This window comes from Camelus bactrianus, chromosome 14 (assembly GCF_048773025.1).
Source record: "Camelus bactrianus isolate YW-2024 breed Bactrian camel chromosome 14, ASM4877302v1, whole genome shotgun sequence".
NCBI lineage: Eukaryota > Metazoa > Chordata > Mammalia > Artiodactyla > Camelidae > Camelus > Camelus bactrianus.
Window position 1 is genome coordinate 60,733,378 of NC_133552.1, and position 27,785 is coordinate 60,761,162.

Genomic DNA, 27,785 nt, shown 5'->3' on the forward strand with positions numbered 1-27,785 from the left:
AAATACAAATGATCAACAGGCACATGAAAAAATGCTCAGTATCACTAATTATCAGAGAAATGCAAATCAAAACTACAATGAGGTATCACCTCACACCAGGCAGAATGGTCATCATTCAGAAGTTCACAAATGAAAAATGCTGGAGAGGCTGTGGAGAAAAGGAAACCCTCCTACACTGCTGGTGGGAATGCAGTTTGGTGCAGCCACTGTGGAAAACAGTATGGAGATTCCTCAAAAGACTAGGAATAGACTTACCATATGACCCAGGAATCCCACTCCTGGGCATATATCCAGAAGGAACCCTACTTCAAAAAGACACCTGCACCCCAATGTTCATAGCAGCACTATTTACAATAGCCAAGACATGGAAACAGCCTAAATGTCCATTGACAGATGACTGGATAAAGAAGATGTGGTATGTTTATACAACGGGATACTATTCAGCCATAAAAATGACAACATAACGCCATTCGCAGCAACATGGATGTTCCTGGAGAATGTCATTCTAAGTGAAGTAAGCCAGAAAGAGGAAGAAAAATACCATATGAGATTGCTTATATGTGGAATTAAAAAAAAAAAAAAAACATAAATACAAAACAGAAACAGACTCATCGACATAGAATACAAACTTGTGGTTGCCAAGGGGGTGGGGGGGTAGGAAGGGAGCCTGGGATTTCAAAAATTGTAGATACTGACAGGCATATGTAGAATAGATAAACAAGATTATACTGTACAGCACAGGGAAATAGATTCAAGATCTTGTGGTAGCTCACAGCAAAAAAAAAAATGTGACAATGAATATATGTATGTTCAGGTATAACTGAAAAACTGTGCTCCACACTGGAATTTGACAACATTGTAAAATGACTATAACTCAATAAAAAAAGTTTAAAAAAAAAAAGATTTACTGGTAAGAGCTTCGATGCGTATTAAACATCCGACGTGATACTTACTAGATCCAGTGCGGAGCCTCCACCAAGATATTCCATTATTATCCACAATTTAGTGTCCTACAAAAACAAAAAAGAGGGAGGGAAGTTATTTTTTTTAAAGGCAAAAAAGATTATATTTTTCACCGTGATTTTGGAACTAGGAGCTTTTATACATATGCAACAGCAAGGAAAGTGTGTCTGAGGGAGTTCCGTGTGGGAAACCTGCATTGTGTCAGCGGGGATCCCGCATCAGACCCTCCCACCCAGGCAGGGGGTCCCACACCTACTGAACCAGAGGGTAAGGACACCCATTTCCACACAACCTCAGCAAGTGACCTTCAGGTGCAGGAGGGTTTGGAAACCAGTCCCCAAAACCAGGCAAAGCCAGCAGCAGCCATGCAGGTCCTGCCACGGGCGTCAGCCAGGAGGTGCCAGGAGCACAGCCATGGGGACAGGTCCCCTTCCTCCGGCCTGCAGCTCTAAGACGCACAGAGAAGGCAGCACAGCTCATGTAGCCTTCCACCTGCTGCCCAGAGCCTGTCCTCCAGCACCCCTCACCAGCCTCCAGGTCTGGTGTCTTTTCCTTTTGTCTCTCCCGAAGCCACGCAGCCCCCATGACTCCCAGAGTTCTCTTTTCAAACACAAGTCCCAGAGGACTAGAAATCAACTCTCGCAGGGGTGGCCAACACCATTTTGGACAGCACAAGAAAGCTCAACTGTTTTTCTACAAGGAACATGGAAGTTCACATTTCTACTCCCACACCCTTTCCTCCGGCGCCGTCTGGCCCAGCTTCCATCCCTTTTATTTGATGGTGTTGAGGGTGAGTCCCCAACAGTGAGAGAAGCTGTTGCCCCCTCCACTCCCACCTGCAGGGAGCCGGGGCTGAGCAACAGGACCGCCTGGGAAACAATCTGCTCTGACTCTGAGGTGTGGGGCCACCACGCTACTTCCGGAAGCAGCAAGACAAGGGATCCACCTCGCCCTCCTTTCTGAAGCTCCACATTTCTAGTCCTTGCTGGGCTGGCCCCGCGGCCAACTGCTCACCTGCCTGCCTGCCTGGGAACAAAGTGACCCTGCATATGGCTACCTTCCCCTTTCAGGGAGCCTAAAAGGGGACAAAGTGACCCTTTATCCTGTGTTGTCCTAAACCCTCAGGGGAATTTCAGCCAAAGCAAACAACTGGCAAACCTAGGCTCCCCAGCGGAAAGGCTTTACACAGCCCCACCCTTCGCTGTAAAGGCTTTGCCCCCTGGGAGAGATGGAGCAACAAGACCAGCCCAACTTCCACAACAAAGCAGCTCGTTCCTGGAACCAGACACACAGGGTCTGAACGCTACCCACCATGAGGTCCGCCAGACTGGGGCGGGGGGCGGGAGGGGGGCACTTAGGAAAATATCGCTAGGTCCTTCATTCAGGCCGCTGCTTTTTAAATACCTTGGCCAGGTCCTAAGACCAACGAGCTTTTGTCCTTGGTTCCACCAGTTCCACCAGTTGGGGAATGGGAAATGAATCATGAAAGTTTCCACTGGTCCCCACCTGAAGCTGCTTCCCAACCTCACTGAGTGTGGCGCTCACGGCAGCCACTGTATTGGCCAGAAAATGGGGCGGCAACTTCCCCCAACCAGCTCCTGTGTGCTCTGCTTGGCCAGTCCCCGCTCCCTCCGGGCCACGCCTGCCCTGCCTGCGGGGAGCGGGGAGCCCTGCCTTCTACAGCTAAGACAGACCTACTCAACCACTGACGCCTGACAACTCCCAGAGTGGGGCCCAGGAGAGAGGACAGCAGGGACCAGCCAGATCTCGGGGGTGGAACCAAGTGTCTTAAGATAAAGCAAATGAGCTGGCACCGAGGTGGGGGAGGCAGCGAGGGGACGAGTGCAGGTGCCAGCAGATGGTCAGGAGGGAAGCTGTAGAAGGAAAGAGCCTACAGAGAAAGGTCTATCTTGTAGCCTGTGCTAAGCACTTCGTACCTTCTCCCAAAGGTCACTGACGGCCACCAGCGCAGATGCTGGCTCCTAAAGAGTGCTCGAGGTGTGTGGAGAAGGGCCGGAGACAGCAGTGAAGGGTATGCGGTCAGGGGCCCAGGAGGCAGAGGGGCAGCCATGGGATGCAGAGCCCGACAGGTCAGGGGGCCTCACTCGAAAGGATGCCTGGCCACTCCCTTCACCGATAGGCAGCCCTGGAGGGGGCGGCAGAGGACATGCTGACAAAGGTGCCCACAGGCCATCCCTGGAGGGAGAGTGAATCTCCTTTCCCTTTAACCCAATTGCTGGTTTTAAAGTAACTGATAACTTCTACCAAACTTCAGTACGAACTCCGAACTCCAGCCCTGCACAAACGTCCATCTACCTCCTCCCTTCCATGCCCGGCTCCAACACCACAGGCTTGGAGTCCTCCTGCCCGGCCTCCTGCGCATCACAGCTCACAGGCCTGGCCTCTGAGGACACGCACCGGGGTGCCCACCCCCGGGACTCCAGGCCCAAACTGTCCTCACTCTCCCTGCTTCCAAGGAGGTCCAGCTCGGCCGCCACCAGAGGGCAGCCTGGCCAGCAGTGTCCTCCGTCCCCCACCGCCTCCCACTACCAGTGAGCCCTAGTCCCAAGGGGGACCTACTCACACCAGTGACCCCCAGCCCAACAGTGACCCCTCCACTCATTCCTCACCTTCCCCCAACACTCTCCTCCACTCCTCTGGGCTCAGCTACTTTCCCACTTTCTCTGGTCTGACTCTCCCACATCCCAGTGCACCCTAAGGCTATTGGTTCTGCTTGGCTCCTCCCTCTCCTGGCTCACATCCCCAAACTGTAACCCCCAGATGCTGCTTTCTCTTTCCACCCGAAAGGGAAGGGTGCTAGAAACACCTCTGCCTGGCTCACAAACCAGGTCAGGACAGAGATGCTGCGGATGTTATGAAAACCAGGGACAAAGTGAAAGGCAGACTTCAGCATCTGTGGAGGCCTTGGTGCAAATGCAGGACCGTGTGGCACCAGGTGGCACACCCGCAGCACCACAGCTCCAGGGCAGGACACACACTCAACACAGGCAGAGGAGGCCTCTTCAGTCTGCCATCAGTCGTGATCTCAAATAATACTTTCTACTACCATCAATCCTTAAAGAAGACACGTTCAAAGCGGAGTAAATGGACAAGCTCAGGTAAGTGAGGGTTGTGGGTGAAGCACTCCCGTCCGGCTTTGACAGGATTTCAAACCTTCGGTGCTCCTGACCTTTGAGGCTGGAGATGTGGGGGGTGGGGGTGCACTGCAGGGTGTACAGCAGCATCCCTGGCCTCCACCCACTAGACGCGGGCACTACATGCCCAGTTCTGACAATGGAAAACATCCCCAGGCACCGTCAACGTCCTGTCCTCTGGGGGCCAGAGCCACCCCCACTGGAAACCACTGAACTACATGATCCACATCCATAAGCTTGACGTGTTACTGCACCGCAAGTGCTGACCACAGTCCTCTCCGCATCTTGGCAGAGCCAGTTTATACCCTGAGACCCCCAGCTAGACCCACCACCACTACTCACTGTGAGACATCTAAGCTCTGAATTCCTCATCCATAAAAAGATGGCGATAATCTGTGTTTCCAACCCTCACAGTTCAACTGACAATAAAATGAACGTGAAAGCCCTTTGCAAAGCTCAAGATACTAAACATTAACACGATCACCCGTAAGTGCCTCAGAATAAGCCGGCAAAACCAAAACAGCCCGATTAACAAGACTAAGTGGTATTTCTCTGCATGGGAATTTCTGAGCAAAATGAAATCTGGAACAACGACTCATGCACGTTCTACACTAGAATGAAAAAATAATTACTGCCCTGCCAGTCTTGAAGCAAGAGTATCTGAGAAGGGTGGTCTGGTCAAGGGACACATTCCACCTGTTCCTGGTGACCAAGTATTGTCACAGCCCAGATGCAGAACCACTGCCCTCATAAAACCTGCCAAATTGTGACTTGTGGGGTACCCTAAGAAAAATACGTAAGATTTCTTAAAAATAAGAATGATTTTAATCAAAGTAATTTCATTTCTTAAAAATGACCTCAAACAACAAAAATTATGAATGAGCTTGTGACAGAATTTTCTGATAAGGGAAAGAAAATGGGTTATTTATTTAATAAATTCAGGATCCAAAATTTAAAAGGTACTGAGTGTATAAAGTGAGAAGTTTCCCTCTCACCCCTGGCTCCTGGCTGTCCAGCCTCCACACCCAGCAAGTTTTCATCCCATCTTCTGTAACCTCGGAGAAGCATCTTATGCAAACACCTATAAACTCTTTCTCGCCTTCTATCCAAGTGTAACATTCTATACAGTGTTCTATGCCTCGCTTCTCCTTTGAGCATTCTATACTTGCCCATAAAGGAATCTCCCCTTAAAAAAAAAAAAACAAAAAAAAAAACTTTTCAACCTATTGACAACATTAGGTTGTTTCCATTCTTCTGCAATCATGAGCCAGGCATCAGCTCAAGAACCTCACAGACGTATCATTTGGGGAGTTCCTGGGAGAGGAACCCGGGTCAGAGGAATCCACTTGAATTTAAACAGATAATGACAGATAATGACAAATTATTCTTCAAAGAGGGTGGCTCCATTTATACTGCCTCCAGCAATGTCTGAGAGCCAATTTCCCCTTTTCTTTGCAGACAGAGTGTGATCAAACTTTTTTTGGTCATTGTTAGGAACAGAATTGTGCCCCCTTCTCAAATTTGTATGTTGATGTCTAAACCTGAAGTACTGAAAAATGTGACCGTATTTGGAGACAGGGTCTTTGGAGAGGTGATCACGTTACAGGGTATCACAGAGGTGGGCCCTAACCCAGTCTGCCTGGTGTCCTTGTAAGAAGAGATCAGGACACAGGCTCACACGGAGGGAAGACCACGTGGGGACACGGGAGAAGCCGCCAGGAGAGACAGGCCTCAGAGGAAACCGCCCCTGCCGACCCCTGGGCCTCGGCCTTCCGGCCTCCAGAGCTGCGAGGGAACTAAACTTGTGCTGCTGACGCCCTGAGCCTGCGGGACTTTGTTACAGCGGCCCCAGCGAATGGAGACAGTCACCAACCCACAAGCAGGGGCAAAAAATAAATAAGGCATCTCGTGGAGCTTATCTTTCTCTTATTGTAACAAGACTGAACTTACGTGCTGAAAAGTCGTGCACGCTTCTCTTGTGAATCCTCTTTCATCTTTCGTCTATGTTTCCATTGGGTTACCAACCTTTTTTAAAGTAGCAGCTTTTAACATAAAGTAGCCTCTTGTAATATGAGCCACAAACACAGCATTTTCCTCATTTATCTTTCTATTTTGCCTTTGGTAATTTTTACTTGTAGAAGTTAATTTAATGGAGACACATCATCACTAATGGCACCACTTATGGGCAGACGCCCTGACTGTCTGGAACGGGTGACTGAAAGCCGGCGCTCCCCACCCTCACAGGGGCTTGACAGACAGACAGATGACAGGAAGGTTAAAAGAAGGTAAGAGAAGCGGGGCGGATTCCGCATTGTTAACAAAGAACAAGATTTTTTCAGTATGAAACTGCAATGAAGTGAGCTGTTTCTGCTTCTGCACTGCACTCCCTGGCCCCCCAGTCACTGGGAAAGGCTGAGCCCAAGTGGTATTAACCATGCACAAGGTCTTATCAAAACAGACTTCCTGAAGAATGTGGTTTTTACAGCAAAGGTACCCTTCTGCTAAGAAGCTGTGCATGACCACAGAATCTGGAGACGGGGTAGGATCCTGCCTCTGACCCTCATCAGCTCCGTGACCCCTGACACCACGCCTGCAGTCGCATTTGGTTTCCCATCTGTGGGGGCACTAAAGACCACCCATGTCAGAGGGGCAGGCCCAGCACACATCAGTGCCCGTGAGCTGGAGCTGTTAGTGCCACATTAACTCCAGAGTGCCCCACTGGCAACGTGGTTTGTGCCCTTCAGGAGAAGCTGGGACCAGCACACAGGTGACAACTGACAGGAGTGAAAAGAGTGTACAGGGGGCCCTCCCGGAACCTTAATTTGAAATGGAAGTAATTTTAAGCTGAAGACACTTCAGATTCCAAAGACACAGAAAGCAGCCTCCTCAGAGCCTCCTTGATCTGAGAGACGAGGCTGCCACACACCACTCTTTGGGGCCTGTCTCAGGAGGCAGGAGGTGTGCAGCCCCAGGGGGACCAACGTGACCACAAATTGCACACTGTGTTTGTCCTTCTGAAAACCCACCTGTCTTTCCCGCAGAAACTTCTGTGCTCTTCCCTCCCTTTTCCCTATTGAGCTCTGTATATAAGCCTCTACCTTGAATAGTTTAATGAGAATAAATACTTATAAACTTTTTTTTCCATGTTAATCTGTCCTCAGTCATTTTCATTTGCAGGCTCCCTAGTCAAAGAGGAAAGAGAAAGTTTCTTCTTCCAGACAAGTGGTAACACATGAAGCCAACTTTTTTTTTTTTTTAACTCAAGGGCACACTGCAAACCACCCCAGGTAAATCAAGTTCAGCCCCTATCACTTAACTGATCTTTACTCACTCAGATGACCTGCAATCACAGGAGAAGGGTGGATCCCCGTGGCCACCCTGGTCCCCAGCTGCATTCTGAGTTTCTCTGTTATTTCAGCAACACAGTTAAAGGTGGTTGGGGAATGACACACAATGCTGACTTCGGGTGACATCCGGGATCAAAACTTTCACACAAGAGGGAGGGCCCTCTGGCCTTTAGCCCTCTCCAGGTGGTCATTACCAAAGCCAACCCAGCACCGGGCTCTGCAGTGGACAGGACGCTGACTCTTCCATTACCCACCCCCCCAGCCTCGCCCATATCCTCTGTGTTACTGAGCACATCCAACTCAGGAACAGTATCTCTAACTCGCTTCAATAGGGAAGAAGGCCTTTACATGTAAAATACAGGAAAATGGAATTTCTGTAGCAAATCATGTCGGTCCATATCATCTGAGGAGGTTGCCCCAGGACGGTCGCACGGGGAGCAGACTGCAGCACAGAAGGGCCATGGCCTGCCTGGGTAGAGGCAGGGAGATTGAGACCCACTGTTTGTTGTGTGCCTGGTCTGCACTGGGCGCCGCCTTACACACACTATCCCACCAGTCCCAACACCCCCGGGGCCAGCCCACGTTCCAGGAAAGGAGCCAGCAGGGTAGAGCAGCTTGCCAGGTCCTAGAAGGCGGCGGGTGCTGGAGCCGGCGCTCAGTCTGCCCACCCCTCCCCCACTGGCCACTCTCTCCGGGGGCAGGGAGACCATCAGCACAGCTAAGGATCAGCATGGGGGCAGTGGGTCACCGCTGACGGTGGGGGGGGGGGGGGGGCCCGCAGCCCGGCCTGCCCTCTTCCAGGAGGCCCTGAAGGACAAACGTGCCCCAATGCAAGGAAAGTCTTCCAGTGCTAGAAACAAGGACGGAACAGGAGAAAGGCCACCACATGCAAATGCTAAAAATGACACTAAGCTATAAACCTGAAATGGCACAAAGAGAAGCAAATCAACTCAAAATCATCGAATCAAATCCTTAGAAAAAGTCTAAATCATCACTACAAACTAGCCAAAAATATTGGAAACACTACACACTCCAAAAGCTATATAATACAGCCAAAGATTTATTCAGAGAAAAACAGAGCATTATATATTTTCATTACCAAGCCAAAAAAGAGAAAGAAGGAGGGAGGAGAGAGGGAGCCTGGAGGGTTGGGGAGGGAGGGAAGAGGGAAGACATTTTACGTGTTCAACACGGAAGTTAGCACGGAAGGGAAAAGAAGGAAACCTAAGGAAAACAAAGAATAAAGACACATGCATAATGGAAAAGTTTAGAATGAAATCCATTTTATCCTTTAAATAATAGATAAACTTCAGCTACTATAACCAAGAAAAAATAGCTAACACTCATTTGCAAATATAGCAATAAAAAGATTAGAGATGGAAACATTTTTAAACACAAACAGAACAGATCACAGTAGTTTATTATAGTAAGTTTGAAAATCTAGAATGAAATAGACAATTTCTCTGTAATGTATGAACTAACATTTACTCAAGAAAGAAAAAAGGAGTTGGTGAAAAAAACAAATCAATTAACCTCCTCTAAAAATATCCATATAAAGATAAAGGCAGGCAGGCAAATGATTCTGCCCTTGAATATTTTGGAAGAACAGAATATTCCAGCAACCATCCTGAGGCACTGGACTTCTCATGACATCACAACCTAATACCAACACCTGGAAAAGGTACCAGTGGAGGAGGAGGAAGGAGGTGCATCTCTACGTGTCAGGGATGTGGCGCTTCCTGGGACAGGGGGTTGTCATCTAATGTAAAGAAAGGGGAGCTTTTGGAAATGACTATAAAGTGTGAGAGTCTCCATACACATAAAATTTTTTCATCTTTTTTCTACCACCACCTGCCCCCCTCCCACTAATTCTCGGGACTGGCTCAGCACAGCTTGTCTGCTGGACGGCCGGGTCCACAGTGCCTTTGGGGGACCTGACCCCTCCTCTGTGTCATAGGCAGAAACCTTACAGACCAGAACACAGCCAGAGCTGCTGCCCTTCCAGGCCACCTCTCATCCCCCTGACACCAGGGTCCCAGTTGGCTGGGACCAGGGTACTGGCTGAAGACGGGAGAGCAGAGGCCACAGCCTCCTTCAATACGGGGGAGTGGCCGCAGGCTTCCCGAGGGAGCAGCCCAGAACCTCGCAAGTCCCTGTCCTGGTCCCATAAGCGGGGCCCAGCACCATTCACAGGGTGCCAGCAGCAGCCCCATAGCTCACCAAAAGGCTCCAGAAAGAGTGCTTGGTGTGACTCTAGGTAATCAGCCTCTTCCCACTTTACAGAGTCAGAGGCCTGGTTGGCACAGGGAAGGGGAGCAGTAGGGGCTCAAATCCAGACTTAATGCTGAGTCTGAAATCTAAACAGCAAGAACCACAGCAGCAAACATCACAGACGCTAGGCAACTTCTAAAGGATTCCAGTGAGGAGGAAAATGGTTCTCATGCAACTAACTGTTCTTACCTGGTTTCCTTCCAGACACCAATGAACTCTAATCTGACCGCCTGAAAAGCACATAAATTTACAAAATGTTTGCCTGTGACCTGAGGGATTCACACACCCCGCTCCATCATATCATAATTAAGAACATTTGTCCTTGAGTCCTGCAATAAACCGGAAACTGAAGCTTCCCTAAAACGCTCTTCCTGGGGTTTGTGTCAGAGGAGTGCGTCTCCTGGAAGGGGCTGCCGTCTAACTGTGTGCGCATGTGTGTCCGTACACATTAAGTCTCCCCAGATGGGTACCAAGATCCTCTCTCTTTCATCAACACAAACTTGGTACAAGGCAGTAAGAAATCTGCTAATGGCAACTTCCCGTGCTGACTGCTGGTAGACACTAAGGTGAATGAGAACACTCCGCTAAAACCTAAAGATCCTTACCAGGGAAATCAGGGAAACACAAATGAACTGAATCTGAGGGAGAAGAAAAGAAGCAACAGACAGAAGCATGGCAAAGCGCCCTGGGAGGCAACGCAGGAGCACTTTCCTTTCCCCGCTCGAACCCATCCTGGTGAACGAGCGAACAGTCAATGCTCACTCCCTGCTAAGTCACACAAGTCTGTCATCACTGTCAGAAGCTAAAAATGCACTCCTCCTGCAGAAGTGAAATATTTCTAATAATTACAAGACTGTCCTTCTGACAGGCGAGGATTTTAATGGAACATTACACAGCATGTGTCACAAATATCCATCACAAAACCATGAAACCAAAAGAAGTGATTACTGAGGACTTAGTATCACTTCAGGCTGGGAGCCTGAAGAGATCAGACAAGACCAAGTCAAAGGGCGAATGTGGCCGAGAAAGAACACTTTACTGTGTTCTGCAAATTTAAGAGATGCCTCAGGGTTAAGACAACTTACGGAGTTGGTGAATCCATGAATAACAAACGCTGTATCTCAATGCATGGGTGGCAAATTCATATTTACACTTTTACGTCCACCCTTTAGGGTATTTACCATACCTCTAAAGGTAAACAGCTTCCAAAGTAAGGGGCTTTTTCCATTGAGTGCACTTGTCTGTTCGAAGCTGGACTGTACCGAGGAGACGCTTCTGCTGCTCTTCCTTCCAACGTTCTGGACACCTCACCCACCTTTATTTTCTGCACAGTTCTACTCCAGAATGAAGTTAGATACAAGTACATGGTATTGATTCAGAGTAAGTGTTAGTGATGAGCTACTGGACACAGTCAAGCGGCACCTGAATCAGGGCGCCCTCCCCGAGGCTGGCGAGGAGCTACGTGTTTCTTGCCCCACACCCCACCATGCATGGCGTGAACCACCATCGATACCCCAGCCTCACTCCTGCCTCGGTGAGAAGACTGTCACAGCATCACAGCATGTAAAAGTCCATGCAGCCCAATGCAGACTCCTAGAAAGGAGCCAGCCCACTCGCTCTGCCCACTGCAAACCACGATCGGTCAGTAACAGCCATGACCACGTGCGGCCCCCAGACAGGGTGCATAAGAGGGCCTGGTGCCAGCAGTCCGTCCACTTACTTTACTCACCCACGTGCCTAGAAGTCACGCTGTGCTGCACGAATACTGGGCGAGGAAGAGTTTACCGCCCTCGCCGGGAAGAGGTCTTTTTCATTACACAGCAAGCAGCTTCCTCATTACATAACCTATGTAAGAGTTGTGATCTCATATACGATACAATTTCTTAAAATAAATTTACTTAGAAATACAGAAGTTTTAGAAAAGAGAGCATTTGGCATAATTATTTTCTCTAAATACATCAGCTGCATTTAGATACTCCAGACGAAAGTTTAAATATGCAGAACATGCATGCTGAGGCAAAAAGAACTAGAAATACAATTAATACTTACTTTAAATTGTAGGTAACACTAGCCAGAAAACAGAGAGAGTATCCTTTTGGTGAAGTAAAATATTTAGCCTAATTGGAATTTTAATCCATTCAACTTTCTGGATAGAAAAACATAAAACGGAGCTGCCAGATGTCTTTGGGGACTTTCTTCAATCACACCAGGACAGTGTGTTCGGGAGAGGGGAAGGGATCCAGTCCCCATTCTTCCAAACGTTTCAAAGTTTTCTATTACCCTTGGCACTGAGCCTGCCATTATTTTCCCCCGTGACTGATTGTGAAATGAAATGTATCCCCTTGTGATTTCAAAGCAAGACTTACTTGTGGATCAGTGTGGTCCACCCAAAAGTAAGTTGTTTTGCTTCTACACAGTCACCCTGGAGTCTGATACAAAGGGCCCCAAGTATCATTTCTATTTTTCCCAGAAACGCAGGGACAGATGCTCGTGTCCTAAAAAACTGCTCTCAGAGAAAACAGATGTTCTTGTCCCTCTCCCAGGAGTTGCAGCTGCTCCAGGCCACAGGGGAATGCGGCAGATGACTTCCAAATGGCCAAGGAAGGCTGGGAGGGTGGCCGCCACGGAGGGGGTGCACATGGAGGGGGCGGGGGCTCACCCCACCTGGTAGGTGGCTGTGCAGACGAGCACCACTACTGCAGGGAGAGGAGAGCTCTGCTAGCCCTGGGGCAGCGGTCAGGCTCACCAGGAACACAGGCATCCTCCACTCCATCCGCACTGGGAGTGACGAGTACCGCCTCCAAGACCTGACGAGGCAGACGAGGTGGAGGGAGCACACTTAGAATCTAGCTGCAGACTGCAGGAAATGGCTTTAGTTTACTGCTCAGAGAAGGCGAATCAGGCCTGACCGTATCTCCACAGCAGACAGCAGGCTGGGCTGCCAAGCGAGGGAAAAGCTGTCCCTCGCGCAGCTGCGGGACATGGGACTGGCTGTTGCTGCCAGTTCTCCAGGCGACCAGAAACCAACAACTGAACAACTCAGCAACCGTGGACTCAAACCCTCTGCGTCCCCAGACAGGCTCTGCTCTGGGCCAGCACCGCTGGTCATCTCTGGCTGTGGACTGATCTGGCTGTTTGTGAAGAACGCTAGGCCTCCCCCTCCACCAAACAAATAAACAAGTCCAACACCTGGGAAACCGCCACTCAAAGAGGTCTTAAAGAGCCGTGCGTCTGAGCGTGATTATTAAAACTTGCACGAATTTCCTCTTTTCAGAGACTCCTTATATTCACGTCACTTAAATGGAATCAGCAACTCCAAACCCATTCTCTTTAGGGAACATAGTAAATTAACTGAAGGCAACAAACAGCAAACATAGAATCAGCATGGAAACAGGGCAGATACTTGGAAATAACTCTGAAATCAACTGTGTTTAAAATAACAAGCCAGAAACCTAAGAAAACAACCCAGAGGAATCACAAACAGAAAATAAAATGGACAAATCGTGTCATTTCCTGGCACACAATCCACTCTCTCTTCCAAGTCTTAACGTACGTAGAGTATAACTGTGGGGTTGCGCGTTTCTAAAAGCAGCAAGCACCTTCCGGGTTCCTCCTGACTCCACCAGGTTCTGGCAAAGGCCGGCCCCAGGGAGGCGAGGTTGTGGGCTGGCTCCTACCTGTCCTCTCCGGGCCCCACTTGGAGCCACCTCCCTGCCCTTCCTGTTAGAAACCAGGCGCATCTGGCCCCACCGCGTGTTCTCCGTGTCCATCTGCCGGTGCCCTCCTCGGGCATGGTGAGGACGGGCCACAGAATTCATTATCGCAGTTCTTCCTGCTCCTTCCAGATCAAAGAAAATAAAAATTGGGGGGGGGGGCGTAATTAGGTTTACTTATTTATTTTTAGAGGAGGTCCTGGGGATTGAATCCAGGACCTTGTGCACGTTAAGCATGTGCTCTACCACTTGAGCTGCACCCTCCTCCTCTCAGATCAAAGGAAGTAAGACGCCAGTGTTTTCTGTCCCTTCATTTTACCTTCCATGCCACAGAAACAGTGATGGTGCCCCCAGAAACCTAGGGTGCCTCACATCAGAGGCTAAAACCGACTGTCCAGTCTCACACCGTTCACCTCCAATTACGAGGCCAGACCTCTGGGGAACTGGACTGAATGGAAGAGCTCCCCACACACCCACCAGGTCCCGGAGGAGGTGGGGGTGCCAGGCACGCAGAGAAGCTCTAGAGGGCAGACCACCGAGGAGGCTTCTCCTTGGGTCCCCTCCATCCTCGTGACGCCAGCGAGACTGTAGGGGGGATAAGCCGTGTGGAGTTGAGAAATCGGAGCCCCCTCTGCAGCCCCGAGCCCACCTGGCGTACTGGAACCTCCCAGCCAGGGCTGAACGAGGGGCCTACATCCCCGTCAGAGGTAGGAGGGCTCCCTGCTCCAGCTCCAGTTGCCTGCAGGGCCCCGCGGGCGGGAAGGAAAGCCGTGAGGCCAACCACCTGAGACAGCCGCTGGTGGAGAACACGCTGGTAACTCCATCTCCAGATACTGTCTCCTGGAGACCACTGGTGACCTGACGAGGGCCTCCGACACTGGCCCCTTGAAAACAGCTTCAATTAAAGGCCTAACGTTCTTGACTGGTTCACCCTTTTAAAGCCTGAGCACATTTCTAAGGCATCTCTGATGCGTGGCTGATGGGGGATTCTGCGCCTCAGGAATTTAAATTGGGTTGCTCATGAACACAGTCCAGCCACAGCCCCAAAATCCCCATTCAGGGGTGGAATGGGGCATCTGCGGTTTTCAAAGTCCCCCAGTGTGTTCCTGCTCTAAGTTACGGCCCCTGGATTAAATAAGGACCTCCCACCGACCCCTGAGACTATAGAGACCGAGCTTATCAGAGGGCAGGCTGGACATGAGTTCCCGGGGTCATTCTTGGGGAGCCGTTCAGGCGGCTGTTTCTCTAAGTGGGATCCAAGGCCTAGGGAGGGTCGGGGCCAGGCACTGAGATCTGGGAGCTCGGGTGGTAGTTAAAGGCTTGGACTAGATGAGAGCGCAACGACCAAGCAGGAAATGGGAGCCAACCACCAACAGTGACCAACGTACAGAACGTCGAACAGAGACACTAGAAATTCCGAGCAGCGAAAGGCTGTCACACTTCCCGGATGTGAGGGGTCCTTGCTGCCTGGCCCACACTGTACTCCACGCACCAAACAAAGTGGCTTATTAATATTCAAGTGTTCCTTAAGTGAACAAAAAGTGAACCACACCCCAGCTGGGGCAGAGGAAATCTTAGAAACTTCTTTAGCAAGAGTTTAAGAAAAACCGAGACAGAAAGATTTTGCAGTAATATGATATTAATCAAATGCCCCCAAACCCCCAATAGTTTGTTTTCATTAAGATTTTAAACCTCCCATGGGTCTCGGCTCTGTAACCTTTGTGTGTGTGCTAACATTACTTTGTGTTTCCTACGCAAAAGACATGCACAGATACTTTACAGCTTATTTTTCCTAAATCCCCCAGTTTCACTCAGAAAACTATTTACTGAAAAGTGAAACTGTTTAAAACATTAACATGCTATTTCAGTAACTGCCTTTTATTTCATGCTTCACAGTCCTTTTGTCAATTCATCCAGTTTTTAATCCACCAACATTTTAACAAATGCTTTTCTCAAGGAAGCAAAACAGCAAGAGAGCCACAGAAAGTTACTTAGTGCTAACGTGGCACCTCCGGCCTCACCTTCGTAACCACACATGATGTCTTCTAGGGCTCATCCTCCTACTGCCGACCAGGGAAGTACTTCCAGAGGCACCCCGCAGGGACTTTGTAGAATTGAAATGTATGCTATGGGGGCGGGGGGAGGGCCCACAAAGAAATACACTGAGGAGATGCTGCACATTAAACTTCCCTTAAGAGAGTCTCAAAAGCTCTGAGAATACCGTAACAGAAACCTACTGGCCCCAACGTGCCCAAACATTTCATCAGGCAGCATCTACTAACATCTTCAAGAGTGGGACTCAACCAGAAATGCTACCTTAAGCTCAAAGCCCCTTCAGAGCGGTCCCTGAGCAAGCCAGCAGCTCCAGTCAGTCTGCGACCCTCCCAGCCATCCCACCACCGCCAGTCCGTGGAGCCCAGTTGCATGGTAGCAGTGAGGTTCAGCCAACAAAGACTGGGCAGGTCTGACCACAGAGGGAATGACATTAGTGGCAAATTTCATTATTCAGACTCATGAGAACCATGGGATGCTTACATTTTTTGATGACTTTAAAAGTCAAACACCTCACTGTCCTCCAGCGCCCACCCCTTTTCTTACCACACAGGACAAGGAAAACATGTATTAAAAAACAGGTCTGTGTCAGACTAGCCAATACACTGTCTCTCTAGGAAGAGTCTGCTCATTCAAGTTACTGCTTAAACTTTGAAATGAGAATGCGAGAAAAAAGAAAAGGAAACAACAGAGGGTTCCAACAGTATTTACATCACATCATTCACACCTCATGTGTGGTTTCAAACTCTTGAGTCTGTAATTAACCAAAGCGACTGAACACAGTTGGGATTTCAGGAGCGGAGGTAGGGGTCGCTTACACAGCCTCACAGGGCCCCTGCCATGGTCTGTGGGGAGCAGGACCCCCGGCGGGGCCCTTTGCACACTCCCAGAGCCCCAGGGCAGCACGTGGACAGCCCCCCTCCTCCTCCTCAGCTAGCACAGGGGTGGGGAGAAGGGCTGGGAACAGCCAAGAGGGGCAGGGAGAGAATCAGGGCAGCAAAGAGGCCAAAATCACCTCCGTCAAATAATTTTTCAAGTGTAACTTTTTTTTTAATTCAGGAGCAGAAAACCACACTACCTTTATAACAAAGGAGGGGACCTGGGTGCGTGTAGACAAGTGACTGGTGTGATGGAACACACTTCACACTAACTTATCTGACCTCCAACATGCCACTAAAAAGAGCCAAGCAGTGGGCGAGGCAGCTCCCGTGATGGCCCCAAGTCCCAGCCTGGCTTCTCTTCTCCTTCAGTTCAGAGTCTTTGTGAAGAGCATCTCCCCACCCTCTCGCCCTCTGTCCCAAGGGGTGTGGTCACCTGGGCTTCTCCCAGAGTCTCCAAAGCCAGTCAGGCTCCTTCCTTCTTCTGAGCTGCTGTCTTGGCTGAAAATCCTCAGCCAGCGCTGGAGAAACTCTGAGGAACGAATCCAGGAGGCCACGGCCCTGCCTTGCCCTAGCCCCGACACCACACCCCTGCCCCTCACTAACCAGAGCCGCTCCAGGTGCAGAGCACTCACCTGCCCCCCTTGCCAGTGAGGCAAGGGCAGCGGGGCTCTGGGGGCGCAGGGATCAGTGTGTCATGACAGGTGGTGGCAGGAGGGACAGAGGGACCTGTCGCGAGGTCTTGGAGCCCCAGAAACTGGATCTTAGGATCAAGAGAGAGGATTACCTTCAGACACCAACACAGGCGATTTCAACACAGTCACAACACGCTACTGGAGGGAGAGGGTAGCACTCAGAGGCCCAAGTACTTTCTTCACATGTGTGAAATCCCACTAACAACGTTCAAAACGCAAATCCCTGTGAGGGTTACCTGTGGGGAAAGACACTTCACATCCCAAGTAACTAAGGGCTCACACACCTCACGAAATATACTGGAAATATTTTCCATGCATTTTTTCAGTACGGCCCACGTAAACACTAGTTAAATGTGCTCTAGGGGTCAGTCCTAAACCCAACTGCTAAATAGATCCCAATTTGCCAAGAGACACTTTTTAGAAACAAGTTACAGACAGACACAACTCTGCACATTTGTGGCACACCCAGGAGAGGGCTCAGAGACCCAATGATCATCTGCTCAAAGAAGACACACAGAGTCAGAGATGAAGGACGTGCCACTCCTGCTGACAGCTACTCCCATGGACCAGTTCTAATTTCCCAAAAATGAAATAGAGGCAGAAACGTGATTAAAACCAGAAAAAGTAACATCAAGCATTATTAAACCAAGGAGTGAAGCCAGATTAAATTCACACAATAACCTTGAGTTCATAACCTCCTGCTATCACACGAAGTCCAGTCTGTACTGGCCACCTGCTGCCGCCTTGTTCACACGGTCCAGGCAAGAGCGAGCAAGGGATTGCAGATGCCTGAATGCGCCTCTTAGAAAGTAAACACAGTATGGGAGACCCAGAAAGTCAGACCAAGTAAGAAGCAGGAGATAATCTCCCTGATACTCTCCACACTAGCCAGAGCCTCACAAGGGCACAGCTCCCAGCAGTGCCCCTGACTGTGAGAGGAGATCCTTACGACAGTCAGGATGATCTTAATGGGTCAGAATAAATCACTCCCTCCCCACAAAAAAGGGGGGGGGGGTTGACAATGAAGATTTTTCCCTTTTGTAGAAATGAGTTAAGTTGTCATAAAGGAAATGTTCACAGTGAGGTGCCTGCCTGCCCCTCACTAAAACCCCGCGATGACTCTCCCTGACCAGAGGCCCCAGCAGCCCCTCTCGTGCTGAGGACACAGCCGTGCAAACACCAAAACCATCCCGCTTCCTCCGACCTGCACGGCCAGCAGTCTTGCAACAGCAGGTCACTCTCTTTACCATCAGAAAGAGTGCTGTGAGGTCCAGTAACAAAGTCAGCAAGAGGACACTTGCGTTCAAATCCATTTCTCTCAGCAACCATACTTCGCCTTGCAAAGTCTGACATTCCAACAGTACAACTGAAACTTTACTCTCAGCACATTTTCCCAAGGAGACAAGTTAAAATTTCTCCTCTTTTAAACCCCAGAACCTAAGCTCTTAAAGACAAAAACAAAACAACAAAAAATCTGCTAAGAAACAGACTAATTGATTCTGATACATCCATTTCTTGAAGAACAAAGCAATATAGCCAACAACAGTCAAGCCTGTCCAGACTGTGATCCACCGTCTAGAGAAATGCAGACTTCTGGTCTATCATGCTTTCCCTGGGTCAAGATTTGGAGCAACACATCCTAAAAGTTCAGAGCTTCGTCTGTGTCATTTGCACACGCTGGCACCAGGCTCGGCAACCCCATCAGAAGTGTCTCCACTGATACAAGCAAGAAGGGAGATACTCTGTGTAGCTTGTCCCCAAATGGCAACAAGGGCTCACGATGAGCAGCACTGAGCCCAATGTGCAGTGAGTGAGACACAGAGCCATGCAGGGCTGACCACGGGCTCAAGACCATCATCCCAGGACCTCCTGTCCTCTACCAGGAGGTGCAGCCACAGCTGCCTGGCGCTCCACTCATCTCTGAGCCCTGCAGATGTGACGCGGCAGAACCCTAGCCCTGGCTGGAAACACAGAGTAAGCCTCAGGGCCTCCGGCACATGTGCCCGAGGTGTGGGTGGAGGCGGAGCCTGGGGCTGACAAGGAAGGCACAGGTCTCTCTGGGCGGCACTGACAGCAGCTTACCTCCGTGGAAGTCTGTCCATGTTGGGGTCATGTGCCCACTGTCCATCGGGCTGCCATCCCTTTGAGGAGAGGGAGACATTGATGGGAACCAAAGGATCTTCTAAAGGCAAGTTCTTACCGCAAGCTGGCCCAAAGGTCCCTGCAATCAAAGAAATCATTGTGGTTTTGCATCTGGCATATTTCTGCCCTCTTTCTCCTATGGACAAGTCTGTCAGCCTCTGAATGGATCTCAACTTTCAAAACACAAAGTGCCCAGCAATACAGATGCACCTAGGTAAGTGATAAAGGAGATGAGAGAAATGCAAGAGGTCTTCGACGCCACACCTCCACGCAGAAAGTAAACGTGGTAACATTTCCTTCTCAAACAACAGCTGATCATTACTTTTAAGGAACCAATGTTTTCTAACAAACATTTCAACACAAGCAAACTCCACCTCATCATACCTATTTAAAAAAATGTGACCAATAATGACTCCAAAATCCATGTGGCACTCTATACCAGCCTTGGCTAAAAGCAAGAGAAAAGGCTTAAATATAAACAAAAAACTGTGAGTGGTTAGCTTCTATAAGCCCTGGTCTATAACCAACCTTGCCATTGACCAATCTCCGCTGATTCCTATTTATAACGAGGGAAAAGTCATTAGACGCAACTGAAGCATATAATCAGAAAGCCAGTCTCTCACTAAGTCAAGGAAAAATCATCAACACCCAGTAAACGAAGTTAAATACCTAATCCAGTGTAACAGTGCTTGGTTTACTGAACAGGTTACACAAATTGCTTTTAGCAATTCAACCTGCAGTTAAGTCAACAGACACCCAATACCAAACATGAGCACTTCCCGACTAACCGCACAGCCAGAAAGCTGTCTGTGTATGTCTTACTGCTCATCATACCACAATGTCCTTCTTTTCAATAAAAAAAACCCTTTCTTTCAAAGAAATGCCTGAAGATATCTGATGCTTGCCACCACAGTAATGTGAATAACAGAAATCAGAATTCTGTTTAGTCATCTGTGCATCAAGCATACAAAGAAAGGAGGGGGGCCATCTACTCACAAAGAGTTTTATGAATACACGGGAGACTGCAGACCCATCCATGACAGAGCAACAGGGCAGGTGGCACTGACAAGGAAAGCCACAGGACCACAGAACACAACTGGGATTCTTGGCAGAGACGGGGTGAAAGCAAAGGTGTGGGAGGGACAGGGCTGGCCCGCAGGGCTCGTGTGACAGCCAGCTCTGGCCGCTGAGGCATGGGCCAGGCATCTGGATCTATGTCAGAGTGGCCAGAGCTACTGAAGCACATTCAAATTCTCGACACACAAGAGCTACAGAGGTGAACATCATGTATGCATTAGAGAGAAAATAAAACACTTTATACGTGCGAAGCTAGAATTTCTGCTGTTGGACTACCTGAGAATTAAGGTGGCAGTAAGTAAGAATTCAACACTAGGATCATATGGTCCTTTGAAGATGACACCAAACAGCCTCAGATTCAAGGCAAGTGTGACATGGTGCCCTTGGGCCAGGGGCCTGCAGGTTCTCTGTCCGGCTAACTTGCCCAAACTCCCGGTGGGACCTCACTGGCCACGTGCACAGGGAATGCTGGCGTGTAAGCAGATGCCGGATTCTGCAAGATGGTGTTGGCGCAGTGGATACTCCAGAAATGGACACATCATCCCTCAAGGGCAGGACCTGCCAGGAGCGCTCCTTGTCAGAGGCACTGCTGGCTGAGCCATTCAACCAACCCCTCTCCCTCCCCCAACTCTGTGACTCTGGGAAGCCCACCCTTCTTCTAGCTCAGCAGTAACTCCTGCCTGGTGGGGGCCAATGAGGTGGCCCTGTATACCCCTCCACCCCCGCCAGGGGCTGTCGCGACTGTGACCCAGCTCTGATGAGTGAAACCTGAGGGCAGGTGCCTGCACCACCTGAGAAAGGCTTCCTGAGCCTTAAGAAACTCTTCCAGGAAAGAAGAGCCATGTATCCACACACAGGCAGAGTCAGACCCCGAGGACTGCGATGAGAGAGGACAGGAGGAGCCCAGATCCCCCAGTACTGCTGACCAGCCACTGTCCCCACCTGCAGCCGCCCTTCTTCTGGGATTTCTGCCACATAGGGAACGCACACTCTTTGAACCTTCTGAGCTGGCATTTTCTCTAAGACTGAAAGCATCTTGGTGGTAACGACCTTCTGTGTGCTGCTGGTCTCTGCTGATGCCCGTTCCCTGAAGGTGACCCTACACATCAGGGGTTTTCACCCCTGACTTCACATTACAATCTCCAGGAAGCTCTTACAGTTTCCATCATCCAGGCCCCACCAGCTGAGAACAAAGACAAGCGAGTCTGAGGGTGGGGCCAGGACTCAGGAACCTTAAATTCCTCAGGTGATGCCACCAGATTGCACTCCTGCAGGTGCTCGATCATCCCCGAAGGGGAGGAGAGGGCGGCAGGCTCACTAAGCAGCCGTGGAGCACTCCCTCCTTGGGAAGGAATAGTTTAGCGTCCATCAAATGGGCTCAGCCACCCACTGAACATCGGCAACCCTCTGCAGGAGGGTTTCCCATAAGGACAAAGGAGAGCAGAACCTGGCGGGACAGCAGTCAGGTGCAGGGTGGCCAGTGGTGCAACAAGAATCAGGAACCTCTGGCCCTGTGCCCCAGCTCAACCACCCACCCTGGGAATCACGACTTCTCCGCGCCACCATTTCTCATCTAGAGAATAAACAGTAGGGGCCAGGAGCCTCGGAGGTCCTTTCCTGCCGTAATAACCAATGGTTCTAATTTCTCTGTGCACAAGAAATGCTTTATTAAATGGCAAGCTAAGCCAGGACAGAACTGGAAGGAGTTTAAATGCACCCAGTCTCTTTATTTGCAGAAAAGGACACCTGGTCCAACCAGGTGACCACACTGCTGGTTTCACTCCGAGTCGGGACCAATCTTCAGAGGTAGGTTGTCTCCAGATCTCGAGCATGGGGTCAGAATGGCTAGAAAAGAACGAAAAAGGCAAACCATCGCCCTCCTTTCTAACCAGACATCATCTCCAGCTCATTCATGATATTTCTCAAAACCAAACTTGCAGACCTTTACCCCCGAGCCCCAAATTCTGTTCCCTCAAGCTGAAGCTGTATTATCCCATAAACCCACTTGGTCCAAAACACAGAGGGAAAGTACCAAAGTGGAACTTAAAACCAACGTATGAAGCATATTTAATATGACAGTAAGTTCAAACTTATAAAGAACTGTGCAGGAGTTCAGCAAGATTGACAGAAACAAGGTGGGGGAAAAAATCATACTCATTCCCTTAACTAAGCAATAACCAGCCTAAAAATACATCATTCAAAATAACAATAAGAACTACGTGTCCAGGAACCAACCTATGAATCTGCAGGTTCTTTATGTAGGAAATTTTTTAACAGTATTAAAGCTCACACAAGACAACCTAGGCATCCGCAGGTGAAGACGGGATGATTTAAGGTGTCAATTCTCCTCAAAAATCCATTTTTAAATTTCAGTACGATTTTAAACAGAAAGTGTACAAACTCATTCTAAAACATATGTGGAAGGACAAAGGCCTTCAAAGACCTCACGGACTTCTTAAAAATAGCAGAAGTTGTATGTGGGCAGAGGTGGAGAGGGTTATCACTCCAGACATTAGGACTTAAAACAGGGCCGAGGTAATAATAATCTCACACACACACACCATGAATGAACGATACTGGTCCAGGAATAGAACTAAAAACCCAGAAAGAGGCCTAGAAATACATGAGACTTTCGTGTATAATAAAACATCATATATGAGGGAAGAAAACACTATTTTATACAATAAATACAACTTATCTCTACATGGAGAATAAAAAAATCCACACTTCATACTGTACACCAGACAGATAAAAGACCTAAATGTAACAGGTAAAATTATAAAGCCAACAAAAGAAAAAAATGTATTCTATTTTTAACCTTAGGGAAACTAGTGGATTCCTTAAACAGGATCCCCAAAAGCAGAAATCAGACAGTTAAAAATTAATGGATTTAATCACATTAAAATTAAGGATTTTTTTCAACGAGACACCTCAACGTTAAAAGTGCAACACAGTCAGAGAAAATACTTGTGATATCTAGAACTGGTATTAAAATAACAATGCAACACGGGAAAGCCAGTGGAAAATTTCACAAAAGATGTGAACAAAATTCAACCGAGCGAGAAATCCTAAGAGCAAAGAATATATGGAAAGACGCTCAAACCTATTAAAAGAAATTCAAATAAGCATAATAAAACACTACATTACACTTACGAGATTGAGAAAAACTGGGAAGTTTTACATCAGTGTTGGCAAGAAGTAGACAAACCAGGCCCAACATGATTAGCCACGAGGGAAATGTAAGCCAAAGCTACAATGAGATGCCACCCATACCCGCTAGGGCAGCCGTGATAAAAAATTCAATGAGGATGTGAAGAAATCAGAACCCTTAACTCACTGCTGGTGGGAATGTAAAATGGTGCAGGTACTTTTGGAAAACAGCCTGGCAGTTCCCCGAAAGGGTAAACACAGAGTTACCATATAAGCCAACAGTCCCAGTCCTAGGTATACACCCGACAGAAATGAAAACATGTCTACACAGCACTTGTACATTCATGTGCATCACAACATTATTCATAACAGCCCCAAGTGGGAACAAATTATACAGAGACCATGGAGTGATAACACAGTATGAATATGGGCAAGGGAAAGACTGCAATTTTGTTTTGGTCTTTTCTGGGTATAAAGCGTAACAATACAAAGCTTAACAAGATGATTGTAGTCTACTGTCCAAACTAGGATGCTTCTGAAAGTAAAGAGACAGCTGTATAGTCATGCTGGGACAAGAAGTGAAGACGGGGCAGCCTCCCCAGGAGCCTCAGTCACAAGGGGCCCATCATTTACAGAAACATTTCTTTACCTCCTTCCCTAAGGGTAAAACAACTGGGTTTTCTATTTCATCAGGAACTACTATTTCCCCTTTGGGTAAGGAAGACAGGAATAAAAAAAAAAAAAAAAAAGGTAAATCAGAAGTCCAAAGAACGTTAACTTTAAAAAATTACTCTGACATGTGTCTGTAATGTATATAATACACAACCAACCCCTTATTGTAATAACCGTACTTACATACAACACCAAAACGTATCAGAGAACTTGCCTGTACTAGTTTTCAGATGAATCCCATTGGCAAAACAACCCTAAAAGTTTTTAAGTCAAGGAAGTGAATCAACTATCAGACAACTATTCACTCAAAGGACATATTTCCTTCATATCAATACCATAACAAAAATAACTAGGAGAAGTAAAGGTTTGATAAACGCATTTTTTTTTTTTTGCATTGCACCTAGTTTGCTTTGGCTAAACCAGCCTGATGTTTGGGAGTATTAAATAATTTACTGCAAAAGAAAATAATAAGCCTAATGTTTAGAATGCTAATAATGTTTTTAAGACTTGTGATTATGAGTCATTTGGCAAGGTAATTTACGAATTTTCTTATTAAGGGAAAAATTATCATTTACTGAAAATCTCCTAACATGCCAGGTATTTTACCTATAATCTCGATCTTTACAGGAGTCCTGTAAGGTAAGTATATTTATCTGCATCTGTCCTTGAGGAAGTCAGCAGTGGGAAAAACACGCAGACAGTTAAGTACCTGCACAGGGATCACAGACTAAAAACCCTGGCTTATGACTATAAGTGAATCTCAAAGCAGAGATGCTAAAAGGCTGGCAAGCTCCACATTACTGCTGAACAAACGAGCAGCACGCATGAGTACTGCTTAAAAAGAAATCAGACTTAGACTCCATGACATCATACTGTCCACTGCTACAATCTTATTATGTCTTCACTGCCTAATTAAACTATAAAACCGAAAGTCTCTCTCTCTCTCCTGCACACCACACCCAAACCACCCCCCTCCCAAACACACGCACGCACACGGTTACATCATGACACCGTGGGTGGTATTTCTGCGGGAGAAAGCACCAGTGGTGTAACAGACGGGCTGCAAAGGCTTCTGGCTAGTAGTCCAGCTGGTTTAATCTCCCCAGAATCAAACAAACTACAACGAATGGGGTTCTTCTGTGGTACATGATCATCTTCAAGACCTTTCCAGGCCTCAGACTCATCATATAAACATAAGTTTTCACTGATGCATTTACTCCCCCTCCTCCCTGAATAGTCAATGTTGGTTTTGTTTTCACCATTTGGGGAAAAAACAAGCTACACAGCAATTCTGTGGTTTGATCAGAGCTACACAGTCAAAATTAACTCCAATCTCCTGATCTTCAGCAACATTCAGCACATTGTGACCGCTTATCCATTGTCTTTAATCTCTTCTTCTATGACTAAAACTAAAACATAATTATGAGACCTCCTAATGCTAACCCAGCAATGAAGAAGCCAGCTTCTGCTAATTTCTTTATCCAATCCCGCCATGTAAAAGTCCCTAACACAAGGTGAATTCCTGAGGCCCTCTCCCCATCACCACCCAAACAACTAAGAATCCCAGCTCTGAAAGCCAGAGGCTGTTTCAGGAGGGCAATGAAAACCTCACAAAACAGTTATTCCCAACTTTGTGTCCAAGACCATTTGTTTTATATGACGCATTAATTTGTATCTTACTCAACAGTTTGGACCATGCTAATTAAACTTCATAATCCCCAGAGATGATGGGAAAACAGCCCCTGGCTCATCACTGAGGGTCTCCTCTGGGCCCAGAAACTTTATGAGACTCTGTTACACGAGAACAAGCAGAACCACAGGTCTGGAGTCTTGCCCTGTTTAACTTACAGCGATTAACACTGTTCAACACAGCAGTTCTTTATTTTTGTCAGATTCAACAGAAAGGTTTAAGAAATTAAGGGCAACTTTTCACAGTGGCGCTATTACTCCTGGAATTCTTGAGGCAGTTATATTTCCTGAAGGCCAGTCTGCCTGGTAAAATATATACAGCACTACAGACAAAATTATTACAACTTCCCATCCTACCTGAAGACAGTCAGAGGAAAAAATCATTCCAGAAGTCATTCTACTTCCTCCAGAGTGAGTGGCTTTGTGGAAAGGACATCTAGTGAAGCATCAAGCCCACCTCCTCCTCCACATGGTACACAACTGGACGGCACTTTCCAGCCTCTCCTGGGTGAGGCGTGGCCATGTGCCCGAGCTCGGGCCGGGAGATGTGGACAGAAACAAGGTGCTGTGCCCAGGCCTGGGCAGGAAAACTCCCCACAGGAGCCTCCAGTTTCCGCCCCCACGATGACTTACACCTGATGAGCACAGCCACATGTGGAGGATGGAAGGAAGGAAGAACCACAGGACAGAAGGAACTCGGGTTCCTGAGTAACTGGAGAAAACCTCCCAGGATCAGGGCGCAAGAAATAAACTTCTATCATATCTGAGCCATTAAAAACTTAGGGTGTTTATGCTAGCAGCTGATATTATGTTGATAAATCTGATAAGCTGATAAACACACTGGGAAACTCTAGATGAAGGTTAGACTGACTTGGAATTAGTGACTCAGGGAAGAAGGGACATACCAGGTGGACTCTCTAGACACGTACAGTCAAGGTGACACCACATTTGGCCACAATAAAGCAATCTACTCCAGCATGCAGTAAGAATTCTGCTGAGGAGCTGAAGTTGAAGGAGATACTTTCGAACCATTGATCCTTAACTTCTATAGTTAAACATCAGTTGGTGTAAGTCAGCAAAAATTTGTGAAGATCTTCACACTTCCTTTGCCAAAATTACCGTAAGTCATATTAAAATACAATGTCAGCAGACCACATGAAACCCAGCTCTGACTTCAGTATAAAACTACTTTGAAGTCATTTCACAAAGTGATACAGTAGACAGAGTTCAAGTTGAGTCTCTGTTTGCTTTCTCTCAACAGAACGTTGACATCGAGAAGACCTTTGCTTTCCCATATGGAAGTCACGTCTCTCCTCTTTGCATCATGAAAATGGTAAAACTTACAGGGTTTCCCTTTCTGTCAAGACCCAAACTGGCTGCTCCCCACAGCCACACCCACTGCTACTGTTGGCAAGCTTGCTCCTCCTTGCTTCCACCTTAGTGGATGCGTCCTTCATCGTAAGGTAATTTCAGAGATGAGGTGGGATAAACCCAACCAATTAAAGAAGGAAATTTATGCTTGTTAAGTACTTTCTATATGCCAGGTACTTTAACATCCTTAATTCCATTTAATCTTCACAACAGTGAGGTGTATACCATAATTTTCCGTTTTACAAATGAGGAAGCAAGGGAGCTTAAACTCAAGGCCACACAGCAAGACAAGCAAGATTCAAGTCCAGGACAAATGGACTCCAAAACGTATTCTTCCCATTTCAAAACGCTGCATTGACCTATGTCATACTGCCATTCTTCAGGCAATGGGAAAACACAGAATTACCAATCGATTTTTATTTCCTTTAAATATTTAGTGACGCAATGGTTCTCAAATTTTGCATCCTTCCACCCATACCTTATCACCACATTTCCACAACACCTAAGCCTGCACTATCCCTCTGACATTGCAGCAGGCATAGGGCTACAACACGGAGAATTCAGAGGATCAACCCAGGAGGAGGCAGGGTCTCACGCTGTCAGGCTTACT

The 27,785-nt window shown here is 47.9% G+C and overlaps 1 protein-coding gene across 2 annotated transcripts in view; it reads right to left on the reverse strand.

Moving 5' to 3' along the window:
• The window catches only part of STK24 (serine/threonine kinase 24), a 93,194-nt gene that overhangs the window by 24,922 nt on the left and 40,487 nt on the right, over positions 1 to 27,785 (reverse strand). For both annotated transcript variants that reach the window (XM_074378451.1, XM_074378450.1), the window contains exon 3: positions 954 to 1,010. In XM_074378451.1, coding sequence (XP_074234552.1) covers positions 954 to 1,010 — 57 coding nt within the window. The remainder of the gene's footprint in view (positions 1 to 953; positions 1,011 to 27,785) is intronic.